Source organism: Melitaea cinxia, chromosome 26 (genome assembly GCF_905220565.1).
Source record: "Melitaea cinxia chromosome 26, ilMelCinx1.1, whole genome shotgun sequence".
NCBI lineage: Eukaryota > Metazoa > Arthropoda > Insecta > Lepidoptera > Nymphalidae > Melitaea > Melitaea cinxia.
In genome coordinates, this window is record NC_059419.1 from 9,168,801 (window position 1) to 9,195,366 (window position 26,566).

At 38.3% G+C, this 26,566-nt stretch overlaps 2 protein-coding genes and 1 long non-coding RNA gene across 3 annotated transcripts in view; 1 reads left to right on the top strand and 2 right to left on the bottom strand.

The window, feature by feature from the left end:
• Positions 1-9,019, top strand: part of LOC123666523 (protein MON2 homolog) — a 40,837-nt gene extending 31,818 nt beyond the window's left edge. Inside the window, exons 24-39 of the mRNA XM_045600601.1 lie at positions 57-219; positions 439-577; positions 915-1,057; positions 3,497-3,604; positions 4,313-4,447; positions 4,658-4,799; positions 5,059-5,161; positions 5,936-6,080; positions 6,657-6,821; positions 7,357-7,467; positions 7,673-7,776; positions 7,903-8,045; positions 8,155-8,268; positions 8,436-8,535; positions 8,669-8,781; positions 8,861-9,019. Of these exons, the coding sequence (XP_045456557.1) occupies positions 57-219; positions 439-577; positions 915-1,057; positions 3,497-3,604; positions 4,313-4,447; positions 4,658-4,799; positions 5,059-5,161; positions 5,936-6,080; positions 6,657-6,821; positions 7,357-7,467; positions 7,673-7,776; positions 7,903-8,045; positions 8,155-8,268; positions 8,436-8,535; positions 8,669-8,781; positions 8,861-8,988 (2,056 nt within the window). The 3' untranslated portion in view covers positions 8,989-9,019. The remainder of the gene's footprint in view (positions 1-56; positions 220-438; positions 578-914; positions 1,058-3,496; positions 3,605-4,312; positions 4,448-4,657; positions 4,800-5,058; positions 5,162-5,935; positions 6,081-6,656; positions 6,822-7,356; positions 7,468-7,672; positions 7,777-7,902; positions 8,046-8,154; positions 8,269-8,435; positions 8,536-8,668; positions 8,782-8,860) is intronic.
• LOC123666526 lies at positions 13-25,103 on the bottom strand. The gene is made up of 4 exons (XR_006745266.1): positions 25,092-25,103; positions 13,085-13,091; positions 7,114-7,122; positions 13-111 (listed from the first exon to the last, which is right to left on the bottom strand). It is a non-coding gene; the product is annotated as an uncharacterized LOC123666526 (long non-coding RNA).
• LOC123666524 (tubulin alpha chain) lies at positions 19,790-22,454 on the bottom strand. The gene is made up of 3 exons (XM_045600602.1): positions 22,360-22,454; positions 21,280-21,502; positions 19,790-20,991 (listed from the first exon to the last, which is right to left on the bottom strand). The coding sequence occupies exons 1-3, from the start codon at positions 22,360-22,362 to the stop codon at positions 19,865-19,867; spliced, it is 1,353 nt and encodes a 450-aa protein (XP_045456558.1). The 5' UTR covers positions 22,363-22,454; the 3' UTR covers positions 19,790-19,864.
• Positions 25,104-26,566: the final 1,463 nt, after the last annotated feature.

The window sequence follows — 26,566 nt, forward strand, 5'->3', positions numbered from 1 at the left end:
CACGCCACTTTAATAAAAATCAGTAAACCAAAGTGATGAAATCATTTTCTTCACAGTGAACAACTAGTACGGTCGGCTTTTCAATGTGCGCAACTGGTAGCCGGTGACTTACTGGGTTGCGCGGGGCCACGTTGCTTGAGAAGAGTATTGGCGGCCGCAGCCGCTTTTGCTAGGCAAACCAAAGAACTAAACATAAGTCTTACTGCCGTAGGGCTGATGGTAAGTATTGGAATTTATTATTAACTATTTATTAATATTTCAGGAGTACATATTAAATTTAGTGTCCAATTAGCAACATATGACACTAAGATTCGTAACTTATCCAAAAAATGGTTAGTATATTGTTGTGGTAGAGACAAACATCTAATTGGATCGGTTATCGCTTAGTATAGAGTTTTGTTAGAGTCAAGAATACAGTTGAGATGACTGTGTCCGCAGTGGAACATATCGGACTACCTGTACCACAACCGCGACAAGCTGTCGGTGGCGCTGGCCAGCGAGGCGGCCGCGGCGCCCGACGCGCTGCCCGACCTGCCGCCGCTCGACCGCCTGTGGATGTGCCTCTACGTCAGGCTCAGTGAGTACCGCACGCTCGTGTGTGTCCTGCGTGCAAATATCTAAATTATTTCGCACGCACGTGTATGTGTACGCATTCGTGCACAGACACAATATATGAAAGTTTTTTTTTTTTAATTTATTTAGAACAAAGGCTGTTTATGTTTCCACTTTTTTTTGACTCCGTTTAAATAAACAAAGTGAGGTAAATATTTTAAATTAAACCCAATTTTAATGTAACCGTCTAAACGGTGCTTGACTTCAATAGCATATTTTTGTAGGCATGCTAAGACGCAATTAGTTTTATGCACCTACTTTTGTCAGTCACTCTTGATTCAAATAAAAGTAACGAACCCCAGGTGAGCTGTGCACGGAGCCGCGAGCGCCGGTGCGCCGCGCCGCCAGCCAGACGCTGTTCAGTTGCATCGGCGCGCACGGCACGCTGCTCAGCGCGCCCGCCTGGCGCGCGCTCCTCGCCGTGCTGTTCCCCATGCTCGACCAGGTGACGACACTCGACTCTACCGCCGCCACACTGGCCCAGTGCAACACGTATCGCGCACGGCACGCTGCTCAGCGCGCCCGCCTGGCGCGCGCTCCTCGCCGTGCTGTTCCCCATGCTCGACCAGGTGACGACACTCGACTCTACCGCCGCCACACTGGCCCAGTGCAACACGTATCGCGCACGGCACGCTGCTCAGCGCGCCCGCCTGGCGCGCGCTCCTCGCCGTGCTGTTCCCCATGCTCGACCAGGTGACGACACTCGACTCTACCGCCGCCACACTGGCCCAGTGCAACACGTATCGCGCACGGCACGCTGCTCAGCGCGCCCGCCTGGCGCGCGCTCCTCGCCGTGCTGTTCCCCATGCTCGACCAGGTGACGACACTCGACTCTACCGCCGCCACACTGGCCCAGTGCAACACGTATCGCGCACGGCACGCTGCTCAGCGCGCCCGCCTGGCGCGCGCTCCTCGCCGTGCTGTTCCCCATGCTCGACCAGGTGACGACACTCGACTCTACCGCCGCCACACTGGCCCAGTGCAACACGTATCGCGCACGGCACGCTGCTCAGCGCGCCCGCCTGGCGCGCGCTCCTCGCCGTGCTGTTCCCCATGCTCGACCAGGTGACGACACTCGACTCTACCGCCGCCACACTGGCCCAGTGCAACACGTATCGCGCACGGCACGCTGCTCAGCGCGCCCGCCTGGCGCGCGCTCCTCGCCGTGCTGTTCCCCATGCTCGACCAGGTGACGACACTCGACTCTACCGCCGCCACACTGGCCCAGTGCAACACGTATCGCGCACGGCACGCTGCTCAGCGCGCCCGCCTGGCGCGCGCTCCTCGCCGTGCTGTTCCCCATGCTCGACCAGGTGACGACACTCGACTCTACCGCCGCCACACTGGCCCAGTGCAACACGTATCGCGCACGGCACGCTGCTCAGCGCGCCCGCCTGGCGCGCGCTCCTCGCCGTGCTGTTCCCCATGCTCGACCAGGTGACGACACTCGACTCTACCGCCGCCACACTGGCCCAGTGCAACACGTATCGCGCACGGCACGCTGCTCAGCGCGCCCGCCTGGCGCGCGCTCCTCGCCGTGCTGTTCCCCATGCTCGACCAGGTGACGACACTCGACTCTACCGCCGCCACACTGGCCCAGTGCAACACGTATCGCGCACGGCACGCTGCTCAGCGCGCCCGCCTGGCGCGCGCTCCTCGCCGTGCTGTTCCCCATGCTCGACCAGGTGACGACACTCGACTCTACCGCCGCCACACTGGCCCAGTGCAACACGTATCGCGCACGGCACGCTGCTCAGCGCGCCCGCCTGGCGCGCGCTCCTCGCCGTGCTGTTCCCCATGCTCGACCAGGTGACGACACTCGACTCTACCGCCGCCACACTGGCCCAGTGCAACACGTATCGCGCACGGCACGCTGCTCAGCGCGCCCGCCTGGCGCGCGCTCCTCGCCGTGCTGTTCCCCATGCTCGACCAGGTGACGACACTCGACTCTACCGCCGCCACACTGGCCCAGTGCAACACGTATCGCGCACGGCACGCTGCTCAGCGCGCCCGCCTGGCGCGCGCTCCTCGCCGTGCTGTTCCCCATGCTCGACCAGGTGACGACACTCGACTCTACCGCCGCCACACTGGCCCAGTGCAACACGTATCGCGCACGGCACGCTGCTCAGCGCGCCCGCCTGGCGCGCGCTCCTCGCCGTGCTGTTCCCCATGCTCGACCAGGTGACGACACTCGACTCTACCGCCGCCACACTGGCCCAGTGCAACACGTATCGCGCACGGCACGCTGCTCAGCGCGCCCGCCTGGCGCGCGCTCCTCGCCGTGCTGTTCCCCATGCTCGACCAGGTGACGACACTCGACTCTACCGCCGCCACACTGGCCCAGTGCAACACGTATCGCGCACGGCACGCTGCTCAGCGCGCCCGCCTGGCGCGCGCTCCTCGCCGTGCTGTTCCCCATGCTCGACCAGGTGACGACACTCGACTCTACCGCCGCCACACTGGCCCAGTGCAACACGTATCGCGCACGGCACGCTGCTCAGCGCGCCCGCCTGGCGCGCGCTCCTCGCCGTGCTGTTCCCCATGCTCGACCAGGTGACGACACTCGACTCTACCGCCGCCACACTGGCCCAGTGCAACACGTATCGCGCACGGCACGCTGCTCAGCGCGCCCGCCTGGCGCGCGCTCCTCGCCGTGCTGTTCCCCATGCTCGACCAGGTGACGACACTCGACTCTACCGCCGCCACACTGGCCCAGTGCAACACGTATCGCGCACGGCGCGCTGCTCAGCGCGACATGTGCGACTCGATTCCACCCTCGTTTGCGTGCGTTTTTTCAATTTTTACCAATTTGTATGCGCGTTTACCAACTGACGTATTAAATTCTCATTCTATCTTTTTGTTATAATATTGTTAATAAATACAGGTCCAGAAGCAATCCAATATCGCCAGCTCGGAGAAGGTGGACACAGGCGAGCACATCCTCATTCACCACACTAGGAATACCGCACAGAAGCAGTGGGCGGAGACACAAGTAAGTTCAGATATTTATTATAATTTTCGATTTATTATAATCGCGTAAAAATGCTTAGTGCAAAATTTGTCCAATCCATAATTATTTCATCACTGTTTTGCTGATGAGTTTAAAATTTTTATTTATTTATTTATTTACTCTTTATTGTACACCACAATATGGAAATACAAAATAATAATAATACAGACAACTTTAAAATGAGTAGTACAAGAGGCAGTCTTATGGCTAGTTAGCCATTTCTTCCAGACAACCCGAAATAGGATTGAGTATTATTTATTTGAAGATCGGGTAGGTGGTGCAGTTATATTATAATAAACTTACATACAAATATCTACACATTAATATTTACAAGCAATACATATATATATATATATATATATATATATATATATATATATATATATATATATATATATATATACATTTGAATAATATAATATAATAAACTAATAAATATAACAACAGTATCTCATAGCACACAATCAATGTCGCCATAAAAATTGCAAATTAAAAAAATTAATAAATAAATAAATTTAATTGGAATCGCCCTTAGTATTAAGGTAATGCTTTTTAACTAATTTTTTTGAACGTTGGGAGTGAATAATTCATTAACTCCATCTAAAAACACATGCTAAAACTAAGACATAGTTTTCTTAGAAATTATTGTAAAATGTATGATTTCCAAATACTAACGTATTTTTTCGTCAGGTACTAACGTTATCGGGTGTCTCTCGCGTGTTCCACTCAAGATTTCAATTACTGGTAACAGTAGGAGACTTCAACAGATCGTGGACAGCGTTACTGGATTATATTACTGATTTCGCACTGCACAGGAGTCACGAGGTAATGATTTCTTTCAAATCTCAGCCATCTTATGCTTAGTAAAGACTTATGTCAATGAAATCAGTCCTATATAGTATGTATAACGGCTGTTATTGACGAGTAATATAATTTAGCAGGCCGAGCATACCGATCGGCCTCAAAAAGTTAAAAATAGAATTTTCTAAACTACCGGATCCAATCAATTTTTAAATACAATTTCTATGTTTCTAGGTATCGGTAGCGGCATTAAAGTCATTCCAAGAAGTAGTGTCAGCAGCGGGACGAGTGGAGGTCGAAGTGCCCAAACGCGTGTGGCCTGCAGCTTGGGCTGCGTGGACTACCATCGCATCGGGTCTTGGAGGACCACCGCCTAGTATGTATTGATTTTTAATGTAAATGGGAATCGAAGGAGTAGATATTTTTTATATTAAAAGCCATATGAAATTACCATTTACGCTTGTATACCAATATTAAATAACTTTACATAAATAAGTATTAATACATCAAGGTGGATTTATCGCTAAACAGCATTTTTTTCCAGACAACTTTTAGATTGTAGAGCAATTGTATGTATGTAGCTAGTAACATTTAATGGGATTTGATTTTGTAATTTATTTATGGAAAATTTTCAGTACCTGAAGATGGAAAACCGGTGGAGCTGTACGCGCCGTCTTTGAACTTTCTCACCACATTAGTCCAGATCTTTCCGCTCATCTTCCAACACATACGATCCACGTATGTGCATTATTTTCTTTATTTTCTATGGAACTATATTTAGCATTTAATTTATTAGAAACAAGCTCGCTCAAATGATATTGAATCGTAAACCAAGGTCTGCAACGACTACGGTATCATACAAAATTTAGGTTAGGTTTAAAGAACTTTATTTCTCAAGAACATTACAGTTCACTTATGAGTATTGTACATATAGATACTTTATTAAATATGTAACAAACAGTTCGACCGTATTTGTTTAAATAGGTGATGACTCAAAAAAGGGAAAGGTAGCAATAAAGAATCATGTTTATTTATTTGTTTACTACGAGTATTATGAATCATATTGTGAACATGGTTTAGTTTGTCTTTTTGTTTGATTGAAGGTAGTTGATAAATTAATGTGAAAGTTTAAGAGTGATTTTTTTGTTGTGATTGTATATGTATATATATTTTTTTGTTTATTTGTTATATTTATTCATTTATGTTTTATGTTTATTTATCCATTACATTTTAAGTATAATTTTTTTTCCAATTTTATTTATTAATTTTTTTATTTTATGTTATTTTTTTGTATTTATTCATTTATGTTAATTTTATCAATGATATCAAAATTTCTGCCTAACATTTACCATTCTTCTTTTGAAAAAAACTGTTTAAAACTTTAATGATGAAAATTGTGATATTAAAACTTATAGGAGTCGAAAAGAACAAAACTTTTATAATTACAAATGAATATTGTTTCGTTTAAGAATTTTGGGCGTAAGGTAGGATATCTACGTATGTACGTTCCAGGTTCACAGCAGAGGACGTGTCGCGGCTGGGCGAGTGCCTGTCCACGGTGTGCCGCGTGGAGCCGTCCGCGTCCGCGCTGGACGGGCTCGGCAGCGGCGCGCCCGTCAGCCTGCACGCGCTGCACTGCCTCGACACCGTGCACAAGGTAGGTGGGGCATCTGGACTCGTAGCCGTGACCTGTGGTTCATCTCTCTATCTCTCTTCAGCCTATCACAATCTACTTCTGAACATAGGTCTCCTCAATTTCACGCTAAACATCCAAGTTTTTCGCAATCCTCATCCAGCCTCCACCGGTAATCCTACGTAGAACGGTTACGGGAGCAAAACATGACCTCAATATTATTTTTTGGTGTACATGCCGATTTCCATTCCAATAGTCGTCGTACCAAAAATTATGTGAATGAGGATATGAAAAAGAAAGGAATAAGCGCTGAAGTGACGAATAATAGAGAGGAATAGATGAGGAAAACATGTTGTGCCGACCCTACATAAGTGGGATAAGGGCAGGAAGATGGTGATGAGTCGTCATACCAAAAATGCATATTTGATGTATGCTTGTCAACGAATAGAGCTGTAAAGGAGAGAGTAAAGGATATGACATGATCATGCCACAGTGACAGAGAAAATCGTCACAGATTCGGGCTACGGCATAATAAGATACGCATGTCGCCTAGTATGTACTTATACTAACTTTTTACTTATATAAACTTTTTACCCCCAGGAGGCGCTGTCACGTCACGAGCTGCTGGGCCCGCTGTTCTCGGCGCTGATCTCACTGGCGGGCGCCGCGGAGCAGGCGGGTAGTGCGCGCTGCCTCGCCGCCGCCGCCGCGCTCTACCGCGCCGCGCCCGGGCCCAGCGCCGCGCACCTGCCGGCGCTGCTGCAGGTGACTGCCTCACGTACACACTACCTTACTGCCCTACCGCGCACCTGCCGGCGCTGCTGCAGGTGACTGCCTCACGTACACACTATCTCACTGCCCTACCGCGCACCTGCCGGCGCTGCTGCAGGTGACTGCCTCACGTACACACTATCTCACTGCCCTACCGCGCACCTGCCGGCGCTGCTGCAGGTGACTGCCTCACGTACACACTATCTCACTGCCCTACCGCGCACCTGCCGGCGCTGCTGCAGGTGACTGCCTCACGTACACACTATCTCACTGCCCTACCGCGCACCTGCCGGCGCTGCTGCAGGTGACTGCCTCACGTACACACTTCTTCACCGCCCTACCGCGCACCTGTCAGTGCTGCTGCTGCTCTACCGCAACGCGGAGTAGACAGACAGCGCAAAATAGCACATTACGTTTCAAATCTGTTCTGTTTATCAATCAATAACATTAACTATTTACAACTAAGCAGTCGATACGTTTACATCGCCTACAAACCAACAGACGTGTTTAAAGAATAATATTATTTCAGGCTCTCCACACAGCAGTGAAGAAGTATTCACCGGATAAAAGAAGACGGAACAGCGATAGAGAGCGGGATCAACCTGACGAACCCACTCAGATAGCTTCTTTGCTGTTGCAGGTTACTTCTAATTCTAATTACTTCTAATTGGTCATTATTCTAAATTAAAAACAGTGAAAATAGAGACAAAGCTACGTTATACGACATATTCATTTTGTATGCAAGAATGGGTTGGCAACCTTTTTATCTATGATATTAAGTCGACACTTATGATAAACCTTTTTATCTATGTTATTAAGTCGACACTTATGATTTTTATTTGTAGGTGCTAGCAACAGGGCTGCCTCTAGCGAGAGAAAATCCAGATGAATATTCTGTATTTTGGGAAATTTTACCAACAGTATTGGAAACATTTATGTTTGAGCCACCGTGAGTGTTTCTTTTTTTTTTATATATTTCGCTAAAGTTACCTGTTTTAATTATTTCTTTGGATCCAATTACCCAATAAGTATATTTCTTACATGCTGCTAAATTGTATGCTCTGTTGTTTTATAGTGTAGGTGGTACCGCGCAGGCACGCGAAGTAGTGGGCGTGGTCCGCGATGAAGTGCTCCGGGCGACGCCCCGCGCCCCCGCCCCCGCCGCGCGGCGCGTGTTGGCGCTAGTGCGCGCCGGCTCGCTGCACCACAACCCGCACCACGCGCACAACTCGCACCATGCGCACCACCAGCTGCGTGAGTACACACACACGCGCACCTGCGCACAACCAAAACAATTATTTCATAACTTGTGATGTTCTTTGTTTGTCGACAGAAAACGAACAAGAATTGAAAGAACGCGAAGAATTCGCGAGAACGTGCTTCGAAACTCTGCTGGAGTTCTCAATGCTGGAAGACATGGACTCCATTACTGCCGCTGAGAGTATGTCTATATTAATTATTTGAAATATTGTCATATTCGATCCATAATTTAGTTCTGTAGTTGTTAGACTAGATATAAAACTGTATTATCCAAATGTTTATGTACTTTTGAACAGTGTACCAAAGACTTTGTAATATTTTTACCTATTGCAACTGTTCTTTCCACAGATGAAAATGATCCCCTAGCAATAATGCCGCTATTAGACCGGTTTCAAGAAGTAATATCGAAATACAACAAAGACGAAGACAGTTCGGAACCCTTACCCAGGTATGGTTATTCGATTTCCAATTACCTACGACAAAACTTATAATTGGACTGATTTTGTTTACGTATATAGAACGTAATAATTCTTTACAACCGTGAGATGCTCAATGTGTTACTGTTTCGGGTTCGCCCCCAGACAACAGGCGTCCGAGGTGTCGTTCGTGCTGCGCGCCGTGGCCGCGCTCGCCGCCGCCATGCGCCGCGCGCCGCCCGCCCGCGTCGACCGCGCCGCCTGGAGGAAGCTCATCGGTGCGTGCTCGTATACTCGCGCAGTGACGGCCATGCCGCGGGCTACAGTTTTGTAACTTGAGCAACGCGTTGCCAACAGACGTGTACCCGTCGCTGGTGCGGCTGGCGGGAGGCGCTCGCGTCTGCGGAGCGGGCGGCGCGGGCGCGGCTCTCCGCGAGGCGCTGCTGCAGTTCGGCGCGCTGCTGGCGCCGCCGCCCGCGCTCTAGCGCCGTCTGCTCTACACCGCGCGCGTGTAGGACCCGGGTGAGTCGCCCGCTCTGTGCTCTCTGTGCCCCAGACAGACGTGTGTCCGTCGCGGGCGCGGCTCTCCGCGAGGCGCTGCTACAGTTCGGCGCGCTGCTGGCGCCGCCGCCCGCGCTCTAGCGCCGTCTGCTCTACACCGCGCGCGTGTAGGACCCGGGTGAGTCGCCCGCTCTCTGTGCTCTCTGTGCCCCATGATAAACATGTGTCCGTCTACAGTTCGGCATAGCAGACTTCTATTCATAGGTACATATAACAAATTACTTTAATTTTTTTTATGTATAACGAGATCGGCAAACAAGCGTATGGCTCACCTGATGGCAATAGACTTTTGCAACATCAGAAGCATCCCAAGCGCGTTGCCAACTCTATCCCCAATTCCCCCCACGAGCTCTGGTCACCTGACTCACCAACAAGAACACAACACTGCTTGAAAACAATATTATTTAGCTCTGGTCTTCATGTATATCAGGATGTACCTCAGAACTTTTCACTGTGCGGACCGATTTCGATGATTTTTTAAATATTTGTAGTGGTGCGTGTCATGTGGGTCCATTTAAACCTACTGTGCCCTACTTCAGATAAACTTACTTAATACAAGATTTTCTCAAAATTATATACTAAGATGATCAAAGTAAGCCCTACATGACAGGCTATGGTATTATTAGTAAAAATAAATGAATTATTATTTAAAAAAAAATGGATAAAATACCATAGCCAGACATGTAAAGCCTTCTTAAAGTAATGCTATACTAAATATACATTGGACCGCAAAAAAAAGGGTGTATTAGAAAATCTTCAATATCTTCAAAAGTAACTAGGACATTAAAATATTCTATAAAATTTAGTCTTCATTTCATAATGCTAGGTCCTGAAAGTACCTCTATTGTTGAAGGTATTGAAAAAATTCTACCCGATCCATTTATTGCGGTCCAGTTTATTTCCGTAAAAACTCAATATGTCAATTGATTTTAACTTTTTTTTATGTTTACAGTATCGTGACAAGACGACCCGTGACGACTTTGTTTGTAAAATATAAAAAAAAGCGTTAAAAATTGTTGATAGTTAATCGTGAGAGGTGTGAGGGAAGTGTCTGATGATTTACTCTCATTGTATAGACTGAGCTTATCGTTTGACAGATTTACATCATTTGAAATTAATGTACATTATTTTTAATTCAGTGTCATATGTTTATAGTTTGCTTAGCAATAAAATATTAAAGTATAACATTATTTAATAATATCGATTCATAATTATGAATAATTTGTAACTATTATTTATATTTGTAAATGAGTAAAAATAGTTATCTTTATTAAGTATACACAGTCTGATACAACGACAATTTATGAATACTAAAAAAATAAATTCTTTATTTTAAAATGAAGATCACGTTGAATTATTTGTAAAACGTAACATTGTTTTATTTACAAAGTTGTATTATTTTTAGTTTATTGAGTATTAAAGATTATTAAAATTATTAAAAACCACTATTTCGTTGAATACACACTCATATTTATTTTGTCGTTTTATTTGTATTTAATGTATTATGTTATATTTACATATTATGTTATATTTACATATTATGTTATATTTCATTTTAATATATTATTTCCATTAAATTCGTTTGAGGAAATAAATTTGCACAAACGAGCAAATTTACAATCAACGAAATAAAAGATAACTTGAAAGCCAAATCTCAGTGTCTCTAAAATTGATTATTAATCAGTTTTGGATCGTTTTTCTACATTTTCTAAAAGTAATGTTTACTTACGTGTAGTTCAGTATTTTTTCGCTTGACTGCGCAAATTTTGCACGACATATATGTAGCTGGACCATAATTGTCAAATAAACATAGATATAGATTATATATATAGTACCGTGTGTATATTTTATTTGTTCTTAATTAATATTACAGTTATATATTATTTATTAATATTATTAAATAATGGTAAGATATCTTCCAAGTTTGCCCGATAGATGGCGCTAGTATTTTAAAATTGTTACTTTTATACATTAATATTATAAACGTATAGCGACGACATAATTAATTAGAAATAAAATACACGTGTGTAAAACGGTTTAGTTAACAAACAAATTTAGTAAGTTCTTTTAAAGAACTAATAACGCTAGCAACACTTGCAAGTTTCATATAAATGTGCAAAAGTATTCAAATTTTTAGGCTCTGTATTTCAGTGTTGCCAAATTGTTACTTATATTCATCCCATAATGATATTAATCCCATCGTTTAAATAACAAAAAACAATTACATTAATAAATTCTTATCCTTTTTAATGAAATTTTTTTTATTGGTTGAAAAGTAGTGTTATTGTTATCTATGGCACGCGCCAAAAAACGTACACCAAAATATAAAAACTTCTTAACTCTGTTTTTTCGTCGATTTAGTTGAATAAATATACTCTGTAAGTTAAATAATATTTATACAGGCCTTATATATGTATATATTTAAAAACGAATAGGATTAGGTATGTTATGGAACATGTATGTTTAGTCTTATGTTCAATTGAACTTGTATTATTAGCTCTATTTCATTTAATTTAATTAAAACTTATGTGAGAAACTTCAAACAAGCCATAACCGCTCTCAATTATCTTATATATAACTTTATTTACTAATAGTACAGATACATACAACTTGTGTAATTTTAATCTACTAAAATTAAACAGTAGTGACTTCAGTTAGTAGTAACTAAAATCAGAGATAGGTTATTGAGACCAGCCTTTAGTAGTTTGATATAAGGATTCATTAAACATTATCTCATTATTCTTTTTATTTTTATGTTTGAGAATAATGCTTGGGTACCGGGTGATGTAGTTACAACGGACTTGAAAAGTTAAACAATACTCATTCAGATATAATTTTTTAAAAAGCATCAAACCATCGCTTTGCATTAAAAAAAACATTTTGTGTATCGATCACCTGATTTAAATACAATATTATTTTTTATCAAATTTGTGCTACTTACTTATAATTATAATTTATTCAAATTATCATATTTGTATTATGTATAGGTATAACAAATAAAATTACACTTTACCTAATTTACACAACACTTAAGACATCCATTTTAATATTGGATTCGAAAATTTTTTAAGCTTTTCTCAGCAATATACAAGGCAGACCATCTTCTTCAAGTACTATACTTTTGTTTACTGTCATAGTTTTACACAGAATAATCATAATCACTCTATATAGTTATTTACTAATAATAAGCAGTGGCGTACACATGCGTAAAATGTACTCACCATATGAGTATAAATAAAACCTTTGATCCCTTTCTATAGACAGTGTGGCTTTTGCATAATTAACCAAATTAAATGTCATAGTTAGATCATAGACAAGGTATCAAGTTACAGCCATAATAACGTCTACGTACATTTTTAAATTATTTATTTTATATAAACGCTTCATAAATAAATTTTAATCATATTTTTGCTTATTATTGCCATGTCATTGCGTATAAGTTGGTCGGATATAATTTATATAATTATCATATTTTTAGCGATAAGTGATTTGTAAACACAACAGACTTAAGTGATTTGTATATTTATTTTGTTGTCAATTTATGTAGATAGAAAATCATAAAAGTATATTTCATTTCATTTGCTTTTTAGACTGGTACGCCACTGCTTTTATAGCTTTTGATCTCTTCTGCTATTAAATGCACAACGCGTTGGCGCAACTGTCACAGCACTGGTTTGTGGCTGTTGTGCTGGTGGTTGCGGGTTCGATCCTCGCACAAGAGAAACATTTGTATTGGCCATGCAGATGATTGCCGTGGTCTTGATGTTTGTGCAGTCCTTGTGGGTCTCCCCGCTGTGCCTCGGAGAGTACGCTAAGCCGTCGGTCCCGGTCGTTATCATGTACACCTGATAACGAAAGCGATAGTGGGGAATATACCCGCCATACATTGGAGCAGCGTGGTTGATTAAGCTCTGATCCTTCTTCTACATGGGGAAAGAGACCTATGCCCAGCTGTGGGATATTACAGGCTGAAGCGTACTATTAAATTCATGAAATAGAGGGTTAATAGTTGCTTGAGACAGTTTCACTATTTTAGACACATACAAAGAAGACACCTCGAAGGAGGACACGTAGAGTGTAACCTGAACTATTATATATTATAACACAACTGAAAGCCATTATACCAATCAATCAAGAATACACCTGACTTTTCAACGTTGTCAACCACAAAAAATTTAATTATTTGTATTTTACATGAAATAGTAGAATAGGTATGTAGTGCTCTTCACAGCATTAATATGTAACCAAAATAATATAGTTTAAAAATATATTTCACTCATTTAATAATTATTTTCTTAAATACCAAGAGTTTATTTATAGTTATAAATTAATTTATCAGTGGAAATAAAACCCATGTGTGTTAAAAGTCCCAGTATCTTAAAAGAATGAAATAAATCACTAAAAAATTTGTTGTTTCATTTGAATACCTTATTGAACTTATTTTTTATTACCACACTAGCTATGCCCGCGCCTACGTCCGCATGGAATTTGACAAAAAAAATTGCTCAGTTCGCAGCGTTATAAAATAAATTTCTGAAATAAAATTAGCCTAAGTTACTCCTTATTACATCACCTATCTGCCAATGACAGTCCTGTCAAAAACGGTCCAGCCGTTTATGAGATTAGCCGGAACAAACAGAAAGACAAAAATTGTAAAAAATGTTGTTTTGTTACATCCATATACATTTAGTAAAAAGCGGTTATTTTCATATGAAAAACAGTTCCAATTTTATTTATTTGTATAGAATGGGACATTGACATGACTAAAAGATAAGTCACTCTGTTATGTTTTTAGCTGTTTGACAATGTTAAATGATTCAGTTGTTTTTCATAATCATTCAAAGCAAACATTTACACCGTTGCGACCTTATACAGAATTGAAGCTTAACGTTAGTCATATAAATAAAAATAAATTATATAGAAATATTTGCTTCGTTGAATAATAAAAATAATTCTCAACAAGTAAATATAACAGTAAAACTGACACGTAAAAAAGTGGGAGCGTCAATGAATGTTTTCTTGTAATTAAAATGCGTAATATCCTGACACGACGCAGTATAAAGTTGGCATGACTATGTATTGAAGAGTGATCCCATACCACGAAGTTATTTTGAGGTCGACTGAGATTTGTCATGTTAGGTTTGTATTAGGTTGTTTGTATAAGTAACAATTTATAGTATTGACTTTGGGTAATAAGAATTTAGACGTCTTATTCAGCGTAAAATATTAAAATTTAGAGGAGTCTCTAAAAGGAAAACTACACAGGCGCACTTATGCAGCTGTAAAAAGAGAAGTAATTTTATTTATTGTTTATTAGGTACAGTTTACAACAAGAGTGAAAAAAGAGATTTACTTTTCCATAATGTCGAAAGTACTTGGATTGCCTCTACTGCAAAAAAAGCGTCTACCAAAAAAGTCAGTAAACTGGCACATGCAGAAACTGATTACTAAATGCAACTAATTAAAGTAATTGGCATTGGGCCTATTTATTTTCCTCGATTTCGTATCGTTATTCATTAAACGACTATATCATTTTAAATATTAACTAAAGTAATAAAATATTATAAGACGTAGGTATACATATAACAAATATTACCCTATGGAAAAAATCTGATAAAACCTGGACAAATGCAGATCAAATTCTCATACGGAGTTATAAGAGTCTACAAGATCTCTTATGCTATGTTCAATTATAAGACATTCTATACTAGTAATTACGGAGACCTAGGATGTAACCAATCAGTTCCTTGAGTAGAATCTTAATCCATTTGTACAATACATGATTCGTACATAACGTAAATTGATCTTAAAAGTCATAACTAAATTGATATACACAACGAAGATTCGCCGATTATTCCTTTATTAACCGACTTCCAAAAAAGGAGGAGGTTCTCAATTCGACTGTATTTTTTTTGTGTATGTTACATCAGAACTTTTGACCGGGTAGACCGATTTCGACAAATTTTGTTTTAATCGAAAGGTGGTGTGTGCCAATTGGTCCAATTTAAATTTATTTGAGATCTAACAACTACTTTTCGAGTTATATCTAATAATGCGTTTTTACTTGACGCTTTTTTCGTCGACCTACGTTGTATTATACCGCATAACTTTCTACTGGATGTATCGATTTTGATAATTCTTTTTTTGTTGGAAAGAAGATATCTCTAGTTTAGTACTATGATAAGGAAACCAGGATCTGATGATGGGATCCCAGAGAAATCGAGGGAAACTCTCGAAAATCCGCAATAACTTTTTATTGGGTGTACCGATTTTGATAATTATTTTTTTGTTGGAAAGAAGATATCCCTAGTTTAGTACCATGATAAGGAAACCAGGATCTGATGATGGGATCCCAGGGAAATCGAGGGAAACTCTTGAAAATCCGCAATAACTTTTTACTGGGTGTACCGATTTTAATAATTTTTAATTTAATCAAAAGCTGATGTTTGTCATGTGGTCACATATAAGTTTTATTGAGATCTGATAACTACTTTTTGAGTAATCTTTGATAACGCGTAGTTACTTGACTATATTTTCGTTGATCTACGTTGTATTACTCGTCGATGTAATTGAAGTCGGTTTTTTTTCGTTTGCGAGCAAACACAATTATTGAGTCTTACGATTCCAGTTAAGAGCGTAATAAGATGTATTCGAATAACTTAAGATCATTGTTATATACTATAGTTAATCGGACAATAAGCTTAACAGCAAGCTAAGCTGTTCAGTGCTCACTGCTTTCCTTAAAAACGACAGCAGCAAAAATAGAACAATTGTATGGGCCGCAACAAAATTTTGCCTTTTATTCAGTATCGATTTACTAATATTTCTATTATTTGTTATATAAATATGTAAAGAGACACTGAATTAAATGTATTTCTTATCTAACCTATATTTTATTTGAAATGACAATAAAGAGAGAGCTCTCGGAAAATAAGAAAAGATTTAAATTCTTTGAAAGGAATCGTGCGAAACGACGACGGAAGACGTTTGGTTAAATTAAACTTCAGTTCAATGACCGGTAACCTTAAACATTAGACGAAAATAACCCATGTTTATGAGGATAGCGACTTTTAGTGTTTTAAGTTTTGAGAGAAATTTAAAGTAGATTAGTTTATAAAGACGTTTCATAGAAATATGATATGGAATATTTTTAATCGACTTCCAAAAAAGGAGGAGGTTCTCAATTCGACTGTATTTTTTTTTTAAATGTATGTTACATCAGAACTTTTGACCGGGTAGACCGATTTCGACAAGTTTTGTTTTAATCGAAAGGTGGTGTGTGCCAATTGGTCCCATTTAAATTTATTTGAGATCTAACAACTACTTTTCGAGTTATATCTAATAATGCGTTTTTACTTGACGCTTTTTTCGTCGACCTACGTTGTATTATACCGCATAACTTTCTACTGGATGTACCGATTTAGATAATTATCAAAATATGAAGATTTCATAAGAATTATCAAAATCGGTACACCCAGTAAAAAGTTATTGCGGATTTTCAAGAGTTTCCCTCGATTTCTCTGGGATCCCATCATCAGATCCTGGTTTCCTTATCATGGTACTAAACTTGAGATATCTCCTTTCCAACAAAAAAAGAATTATATATTATATAAGGTATATACTTATATATATTTATTAATGTATATTCAGGAATAATTTCGTCGTACCATGATAAGGAAACCAGGATCTGATGATGGAGAGAGAGAGAAATCGAGGGAAACCCTCGAAAATGTAGTGACGACTAGTGCGTTTGTTAATTTTTACTTGTCGATGTAATTGAAGTCGGTTTTTTTCGTTTTTCGAAAAGTATTTTAAGCAGACGATATTGCGGGTTATAACTACCAAAAAATGACAGCAAAACATTATATAATCTAACATTTAGATTTAACCACAGTACTTGTGATAAGTCAGTCGATATTCTTATTATGAAAAATACCTAATTTTATTTACTATTCCTATATTTTATTTGAAAAGTTCGTATGTTAATGCACCTATTAACATGAATACTTTTAACGAAACCTACGTGATCGTTTAAAATTATGTCACCATTCATAAAACTTGTTGTTGACCATGTAAGGTAATGTGAACGGTGATGTCAGCTCGCCCACGGCAGCGCACATTATCATACGTACCAGTTAAGAGTAAGATTACGTCAAGGATCCAAGTGGTTTGATGGCCTTATGGAACACATTTATCATTTTATTCATGTGTATTTTTATAAAATTATTATCAGGTGGAAGAGTTTGCTTCTTTGAAGAAGCTGTGATCAAAAGACTGCGATCTTAAATATTATGCTATTTATTTCTTTAACAATTTATTATTTTTATAGTATTAATTATGAAGATACGTGACATGATATTATACAAGAAAGGTATGTTCGGTTAAAATCGGACTATTTTTCGATGAGTTATAACGTCCATTATTTCTTCTTTTTAACCGACTTCCAAAAAAGGAGGAGGTTCTCAATTCGACTGTTTTTTTTTTATGTATGTTACATCAGAACTTTTGACTGGGTGGAGCGATTTCGACAAATTTTCTTTTGATCGAAAGGTGGTGTGTGTCATTTGGTCCCATTTAAATTTATTTGAGATCTAACGACTACTTTTCGAGTTATATCTAATAATGCGTTTTTACTTGACGCTTTTTTCGTCGATCTACGTTGTATTATACCACGTAACTTTCTACTGGATGTACCGATTTTGATAATTCTTTTTTTGTTGGAAAGGGGATAGCCCTAGTTTGGTACCATGATAAGGAAACCAGGATCTGATGATGGAATCCCAGAAAAATCGAGGAAAACTCTCGAAAATCCGCAGTAAATTTACTGGGTGTACCGATTTTGATAATTTTTAATTTAATCTAAAGCTGATTTTTATCATGTGGTCACATTTAAATTTAATCGAGATCTGATTACAACTTTTGGGGTAATCTTTGATAATGCGTATTTACTTGACTATTTTTTCGTCTACCTACGTTGTATTACTTGTCGATATAATTGAAGTCGGTTTTTCTTCGTTTGCCTGCAAACACAATTATTAATTAAGGAATTTTTCTGTTTAAAATATGATTTAATTGTAAATATTCTCTGATAACTAGGTACAGCTCAATGATTTTAATAGTACACATTAAAAATCTTTGAGAAATAATGTAGTTATTTAGCTAAAAGTTTCGGTAATTTTTTTCATCCGATGTTTCAAAAAAATATGTGTAAGATCGGACCTCCGCCTATAACTAAAATAATTATTAGTAAATGGAATTCATGAAACATTAGACAAAATTATTATATAGTTTGATAACTAAAAAACCCAGAAACGTGGAACAAATATATAAGAGTATCAAAGGGTAAGTTTGGATTTATGTGAGAATATGCAAGAAAAAATTGACTTTTTTATTAAATTGCACGCAACAGTTGCGTTATAAATCGGAGCGTCATCGTCGGTATCGGTATCAACATTCAACACTAAGAAATATCCCGTATTTCCCTTGACCGATTAGCCAAACGCACCTTATAAAGATGTGCTTATCCCTATTAGAAAGAAGGGGTGGATGAGGATTGCGGACAACCGGGATATCTGGTACGAATTAGGGGAGGCCTACATCCAGTAGTGGATTGCGATAGCTCGATAAATTAGATAGATTTTTTTCCAGAACAGCTATATATAACTTATGGCTAAATTAAACGACTTTACAATGATAGGGATATTATTGTTATCCTAACGTATGTAGGTACGCGAAGACACCAAGTTTTACTTTTAAATAGAGAAAGTTACTTTTACATAAGTAAAGTAAGCTATAAAGCTATAATTATTTTTCAACTGGCACCTTTATCTATTGTTAAGGCCTAGTCTAATTTTGTTGGTTCTAATAAAACGGGATGTCATCACAAAAACAACACTCAATAAATTAATAATATTTATGACTAATGTAACAACACTAAGGTTTAAAATTGTTCTTTATTTTTATAAGGATACTTTGTACTTTTACATAAATATATTTTGGTCGTTCATTGGAGAATAGGAGATTGTAATAGGTATAATTTTTTGAAATTTAAATCAATATTATATTTAAATATTCTTATTGCCAACAAAAAAAGGATAAGTTTACAAGGCATTCTAATTCAGACGAAGAAATTATTCACAATATGAATACAATATATTATTTTCGTTAAGTGATGTCATCATGAGAACAATAACATCCCTGTGAGGAAAACAATATCTGTAACCTATATTCACATTTGTCGTTAGATCGTCACGTTTTTAGCAACATTTTAAGTGTTCTTGCAACTTAGGTACCTATCTATAGAGCAGTCAAATGAAAATCTACGTTTTGTAATCTCCATTGGTTAATAATATTGAATGACTAAATATGATAACAAGTCCTACTAATATTACATGTGCGAGTTTGAAGATCGATGATGACGTAAAAACTACTGGACCGATTCGGTCCGTCGATAGCTTGAGATCTGGAATAACAGACTACCTACTATTTATCCCGACATTCCCACGAGATCGGAAATTACACGGGTGAAACAGAGCGAAGCTTTTATATATATATGCATAAGATTTTCTTAGGTACGTTAATTATGTCAAATTAGGTAATTTAAGTAACTTATTTAATTTCTGAAGATTAGTAATAAAATCTAGTAATTATTTTGGTTATTGGTGCTTAATTAGCAATTGCAGGTATATTTTATATATAGGTTGGTAATGTATAAAGAAAACAAAATTGAGTTCAATTTCTTTATTTCATTTCACCGGAATGTTACGGTGTGAGTGCTTCGAATGTAATAAATTATTCCGTTTAGTATTCTTCGGCACCCTCGCCTTCTCCTTCGGCGGAGTCCATGCCGACCTCTTCGTAGTCCTTCTCGAGAGCAGCCAAGTCCTCACGGGCCTCGGAGAATTCACCCTCCTCCATACCCTCACCGACGTACCAATGTACGAAGGCACGCTTGGCGTACATAAGGTCGAACTTGTGGTCGAGACGAGCCCAGGCCTCGGCGATCGCGGTCGTGTTGGACAACATGCACACGGCACGTTGAACCTTGGCGAGATCACCACCGGGCACAACAGTCGGGGGCTGGTAGTTGATGCCTACCTTGAAACCGGTAGGACACCAGTCAACGAATTGGATGGTACGCTTGGTCTTGATGGTGGCGATAGCCGCGTTGACGTCCTTGGGTACGACGTCTCCACGGTACAACATACAGCAAGCCATGTATTTACCGTGACGGGGGTCGCATTTGACCATCTGGTTGGCTGGCTCGAAGCAAGCGTTGGTGATTTCGGAGACCGACAACTGTTCATGGTAAGCCTTCTCGGCCGAGATGACTGGAGCGTAGGTCACGAGAGGGAAGTGGATACGTGGGTAAGGCACCAAGTTAGTCTGGAACTCGGTAAGATCGACGTTGAGTGCGCCGTCGAAACGCAGAGAGGCAGTGATGGACGAGACAATTTGACCAATAAGCCGGTTGAGGTTGGTGTAGGTCGGGCGTTCGATATCGAGGTTGCGGCGGCAGATATCGTAGATGGCTTCGTTGTCGACCATAAAGGCGCAGTCGGAGTGCTCGAGGGTAGTATGGGTCGTGAGGATGGAGTTGTAGGGCTCTACCACTGCGGTGGAGACCTGAGGGGCAGGGTAGATGGCGAACTCGAGCTTGGACTTCTTGCCGTAGTCCACCGAGAGACGTTCCATAAGAAGGGAGGTGAACCCTGAGCCGGTACCGCCACCGAAGGAGTGGAAGATGAGGAAGCCCTGGAGGCCAGTGCACTGGTCAGCGAGCTTGCGGATGCGGTCGAGTACTAGGTCAACAATTTCCTTGCCAATGGTGTAGTGACCCCGGGCGTAGTTGTTGGCCGCATCTTCCTTACCAGTGATAAGTTGTTCTGGATGAAACAACTGTCTGTATGTGCCGGTACGAACCTCATCTGTAGATAAGAGAAAGTTTAGGTTAGGTTTGATATTTCTGAACAGACTATGTAGTTTTAATTTTTTCTTATTCATATCTGGATCATCATTTTAAATACTACATAAAATGAACGTGTTGTTTAATAAAATTATTATTAGCAAATTAGTAAAGAAATTTTTTGGTATTCTTTAATTTGACATTGACTAAGATTTTTATTATTGACTTCATTCCAATAAGAATATATCTTATAGGCAATTAATTCGGGTATTTTAATTTTTGGTTTCGTAGTAACTTTCGCGATCCTCACCTACTACTGTAGGCTCCAAGTCGACGAACACCGCACGTGGTACGTGTTTGCCGGCTCCAGTCTCGCTGAAGAAGGTGTTAAAGGAGTCATCGCCACCTCCGATGGTCTTGTCTGTTGGCATTTGACCATCAGGCTGGATGCCGTGCTCAAGGCAGTAAAGCTCCCAGCAGGCATTACCGATCTGGACTCCAGCTTGGCCGACGTGTACGGAGATGCACTCACGCTGTTAAAAGGAAGTTTTTAACATTTAAAACAATATTCGATATAATCAAAGTAATAAAAAGAATTTTATTTTTGTAATAATTGTTTAGCATTCATAAAATAAGCGATGTTCGATTTTAACCGTTAATTTTTTTTGGATATTATGTACAATTGAGAAGTGTATGAATAGGTTAGGGTTATTTTTTTTTTTGTTAAACGAAACTGTCGTTAAACGTTGTACTTCTTAAGTTAGATAGGTTAGGGTTAAATTACACTCCTCAATTGTACATATTACCTTTTTTTTTTTGAAGTCGTAATGAAAAAACTATATTACGTTTATAACGAATATTCCAGATTAATATCGAATAACTGTAAAAGTCACACTACTCCGCTACTTTACTAAATAAATCGAAAATCCTTGAATGAGGTCAGCGAACACGTCACCTATACAAATCTCCGAAATAAAAATATAGGTATGCCTACAATCTTATCTATATTGTTAAAGATAATCGCGATAGAAATTAAACGTATTCATTGAAAAAAAGTAGAATTTTATTAGAAAAGTATTGATTGGATGGGAAGGGCGTGTCAAGTCGGCGTGGCAACCTTGATTCCGGTTAAAAGACGTTAAAAGCTAATAGAATGATATTACGTCGAGAAACAAAAGAATATCACTTCAAAAGGAATATTAAACATACAATTTTAAAGTATCAATGGTTTAAAAAGAAGTATTGTCACTTCTAACCTCGTGCGAAAAGTTTGTCACAAAATGGTGGCGCGAACACCCGGCACTGTTAGGAGAAATCGATAGAAAAGATGAAGTAATAAAAATTACGCCTATCACTTATTAATAATGCTATAAAATATTTCACTACTTACCATATTGATTGAGTTTTGTTGAACTTAACGTAGAAATAAGTTAATAAATAAGTCAGTCGTCGTTCAGCGCGACCGGTTAAGAGGTTTGCCGAACGGTTAATAATGTCAAAATTTCCGTTAGGAGCGTATTTATAGGGCCGGTATCAGGGAGAAACGACGCTTCCCATACCATATTCTGATTGGTTGACGCGTTTGCCGCAGAGGCGTATCGACCAATAACGTAAAAGCTGCATTATCTCACCATTGCAGGAATACGTGGGCAAATGATTCATACAAAACGAATTGATGTGCTGAATTTATCGATATACAAATGTATCGATACAAGAAGTTTTATTATTAAAACTATTTAAAAACGGAATAGTCTTATTATTGTTATTTTTATAAATAATTTGTACGCCTTAGCACAACCGGAATCAATTTATGTATAGTTTGTACTTAATAATTTTCAATAAATAAATAAATAATCCAATATCTGCGCAAACTATGTATACAACTAAATAATATTAAGAAAATTTAAAATTTTTGTTTCGAATATAGAACACAACATACAACAGAATACAGCTCTGACCGTACAGTCCGTACAAATCATCGTCCGTAAAATTTAAAACAAACCTGAAGACCAAGTTTGGTGTTCCCTTTTAAATATCCTTAATAAGATATGTATGAAAAACTATATTAATTAATTACATATCTAAAATGAAAAATTAACGCTTGTTTGTTTATTAAAAATAATTGTGTTTGCGGAAACGAAGAAAAACCGACTTCAATTATATCGACAACTAATACAACGTAGGTAGACGAAAAATTGGTCAAGTTACGCTAAGTTTACGCATTATCAAAGATTACCCCAAAAGTTGCAATCAGATCTCGATGAAATTTAAATGTGACCACATGAGTAATATCGGCTTTCGATTAAATTAAAAATTATCAAAACCGGTACACTCGTTAGAAAGTTATGTGGATTTTCGAGAGTTTCCCTCGATTTCTCTGGGATCCCATCATCAGATCCTGGTTTTCTTATCATGGTACCACACCAGGGATATGTCCTTTCCAACAAAAAAGAATTATCAAAATCGGTTCATAAACGACAAGTTATCCCCGAACATACATAAAAATATATATATACGGTCGAATTGAGTAACCTCCTGTTTTTTTTTTAAGTCGGTTAAAAATTGATTGAGATAAGCACTAGGTAAAAAAAATATATTATGTGCTCAAGACCATGGCAGAAGTGAAAACTTCATTGACAATCGCAATCAAGCAATAACGCAATAAGTCCCGAGTTCACCCGATCGAGCCTTTCACCGTTCAGCAGCGAAGAGCAGCTGGCTGTATCTTTCTCGCTCAGGTACACTCGGCAGTCCCGAGTTCACCCGTTTGACACTTTTACCTCAGAGCGTGACGGATCAGCTTAACTTACTACCTCCAAAAAAATGTGTCTGCGGTGCCCCAAAAGAAGTTTTTACTTCAAAAATGAAGCAAATTTTAATTTAGCCTATGTCGGTTAATATTATTTCATCTTCATATTGTTTCATTGGGAACGTGGAGGCAGGAGTGTCTGTTAGTTTCGAGGCATATTATGTGGTTTGGGGTGAATTGTGTCATATAGGATTGGTTGACGAGGCGTTGACCGTTTAAAAATAAATAAATTAATGATAGATTCTAGCATGTAATAAAACGTATTCAGTATTAAAAAAATCCACGAAATCTTATCAAATTTAATCCATAAATAATTTTTATGTATTTATATTTTCGAAATAAAAAATGTGTGTGCAATGCGCCAAAAAAGTTTTCACTTAAAAAATAAACATATTATTAAGTGATATAGAGTATATAAACTTATAACGAGAGCATAAAATTACGACAAGTGTTCGAGATTAAATTGAAACATCAAAATTATTTAAATATACTAAATAAACAGCTTTTAAGGGCATTTAGAGTCTGGATACTAATGTAACTGTTAGGTTAGGTTAGATTAATGATATTCTAGAGTGATATAATTACAAATACGACTCACTACACTACACTACACTTTTATTGATGTATTAAAAGTTATATTTAAATATTTATACTTTTGCATTGTAAATAAACCATTTGAATATATACATTGAATGCACTTGTTTTCATAGTTTTTTCGAAACCCTCATTTTTATTAATAATTTATAAATTAAAAGAAAAAAGTAAGAAATTAAGGTATTATTTCTATTACTGTTAAATTCACTTTATTAATGACTAATGCGTTTATAAAAAAGGTGGTTTATGAGTTTTAAATTAATATAAACAACCAACATGTCAAAAAAATTACAAATACTCTCGATATCGATTAAAATCTAGGGACATCACAACTTTTATATGTGTGCATTCCGCACACTAATGCAGCCGTCTGGAGCCGAAAACGTCTGGGTCTTTTTGTTTAATTTTTTGCTTAAAAATAGGTTTTCTGTAGTTGTCGATGAAACAGCTACTTTCATGAAAATAAATGTTTCATACACTGTAAATGGAATGGTGAAATAATATCAAACATTCTCCAAATTTGTCAAGAAATTTTGCACGCACACGCGTACAAATATTATATGTATTTTTATTATGATAGCGGTATATTGAATGTGTGCGTTTAAGAGACGAGGAGAGATTCCTTTATTGAACTGTAAACCAACTGTTTTTGAAAAAAAAAGTTCTAACATCTGTGTACCGGAAAAAAATGTAACTTATGGTTAATTTAAATAGGTAACCATATACCTAATTAAAGAAATTTAATGTCGTTCCTTAAAACGGATGTTCTTATACTTTAATTAAATTGTACTTGAGTCTCCCAAAAGTCTAATAATTACTTAATTAATTAACCTAAAAACTTATAATTTACTAATTTATTAGCTACCTAGGTAGGTATATTGCTAAAACTCTTAATTGTTGATTCTATAATTAACTAGCTGTACCCGCGACTTCGTCCGCATGAAATTTAACAAAATAGTTAGTGTTCAGTTCGCATTTATATAAATAAATAAATTTTAAAAAAGTAGCCTAAGTTACTCCTTATTACATCAGCTATCTGCCAGTGAAAATCCCGTCAAAATCGATCCAGCCGTTTCAGAGATTAGCCGGGGCAAACAGACAGAAAAATTTCCTACAAAAAAATCTTATTTTGGTATATGTGTCGTGTATACATACCTACATATACATTTACTAAAAAGCGATTATTTTAATATTACAAACAGATACAGTACTAATTTTATTTATTTTTACAGAGCAGGTACAGATTAAGTACTAGAAATTATTAAATAGAATATCTTGGCATATTTGTGTTGATACTTCATTACACAGAGTACACTTCATTACATTGTCTGCTATCGTTACAATTTTGCAGGTTATTTATTTATTTTTTGTTGTAGGTAAGTAGAAGGTAATACCTAATATAGGTACTTGTCAGCCATCTGTATTTTTATGTATCTATTTATTTACATATTTATCTTTTTATAAAAATATAAATACATAATAATAATTATGTACTCTCAGATTATGTACTTATCAAAGTAAAATTTAGAATTGTATTGTGTAATAAGGTATTTCATAAATAATTATAACAACCGAAACAATATTTACACAAAAAAAATGTCGACCTCATTCCTACCTACATTTTATGTAGGTAGGTACAATAATAATATATCAAGCCTTTTTTTAGTTTTTACCATAGTTAAGTTATTTGTTGCTATACATTTTTTTTTTAATTCAATATTAACAGACGGAAGGACGCTAGTATCTTAATATTTCGTTGAATTGGAGTCCGAAACTCTAAAAATAAAACAATTTCATAATTCTAAGCAATTTTATCCTAATTGAATAAATGGACTCATTTTCTAATTATAGTGTATCAGCGCCACCTATCGCTGAGCTCTTAAACCAATTGAAAATACGAAACTTAACTTTTACCAATCGTTGTGTTTCTTTGCATATTATGAACTAGCGACATCTAGCAACACGAATACATAATTTAATCCGAGCAAATATTCAAAATCTAAAAAAAGCATTATATCTTTTTATCCATTTTTTATCTTTATTAAATAGCGAACATAAGAAAATTTAGGGGTAATTTATTAAAGATTAAGACAGAAAAGCACGTAGTGTCGCTTCTAAAAATCACATATAATAAACGCCTCTATTTATTAATCAAACAAAAATTATAAACTATAAATCCATGAATGTATCAGAA

Coding starts and splice junctions, on each gene's coding strand:
- LOC123666524 (XM_045600602.1), bottom strand. Junction 20,992..21,279: donor CTTGGAGCCTACAGTAGTAG/GTGAGGATCGCG, acceptor TCTTATCTACAG/ATGAGGTTCGTACCGGCACA.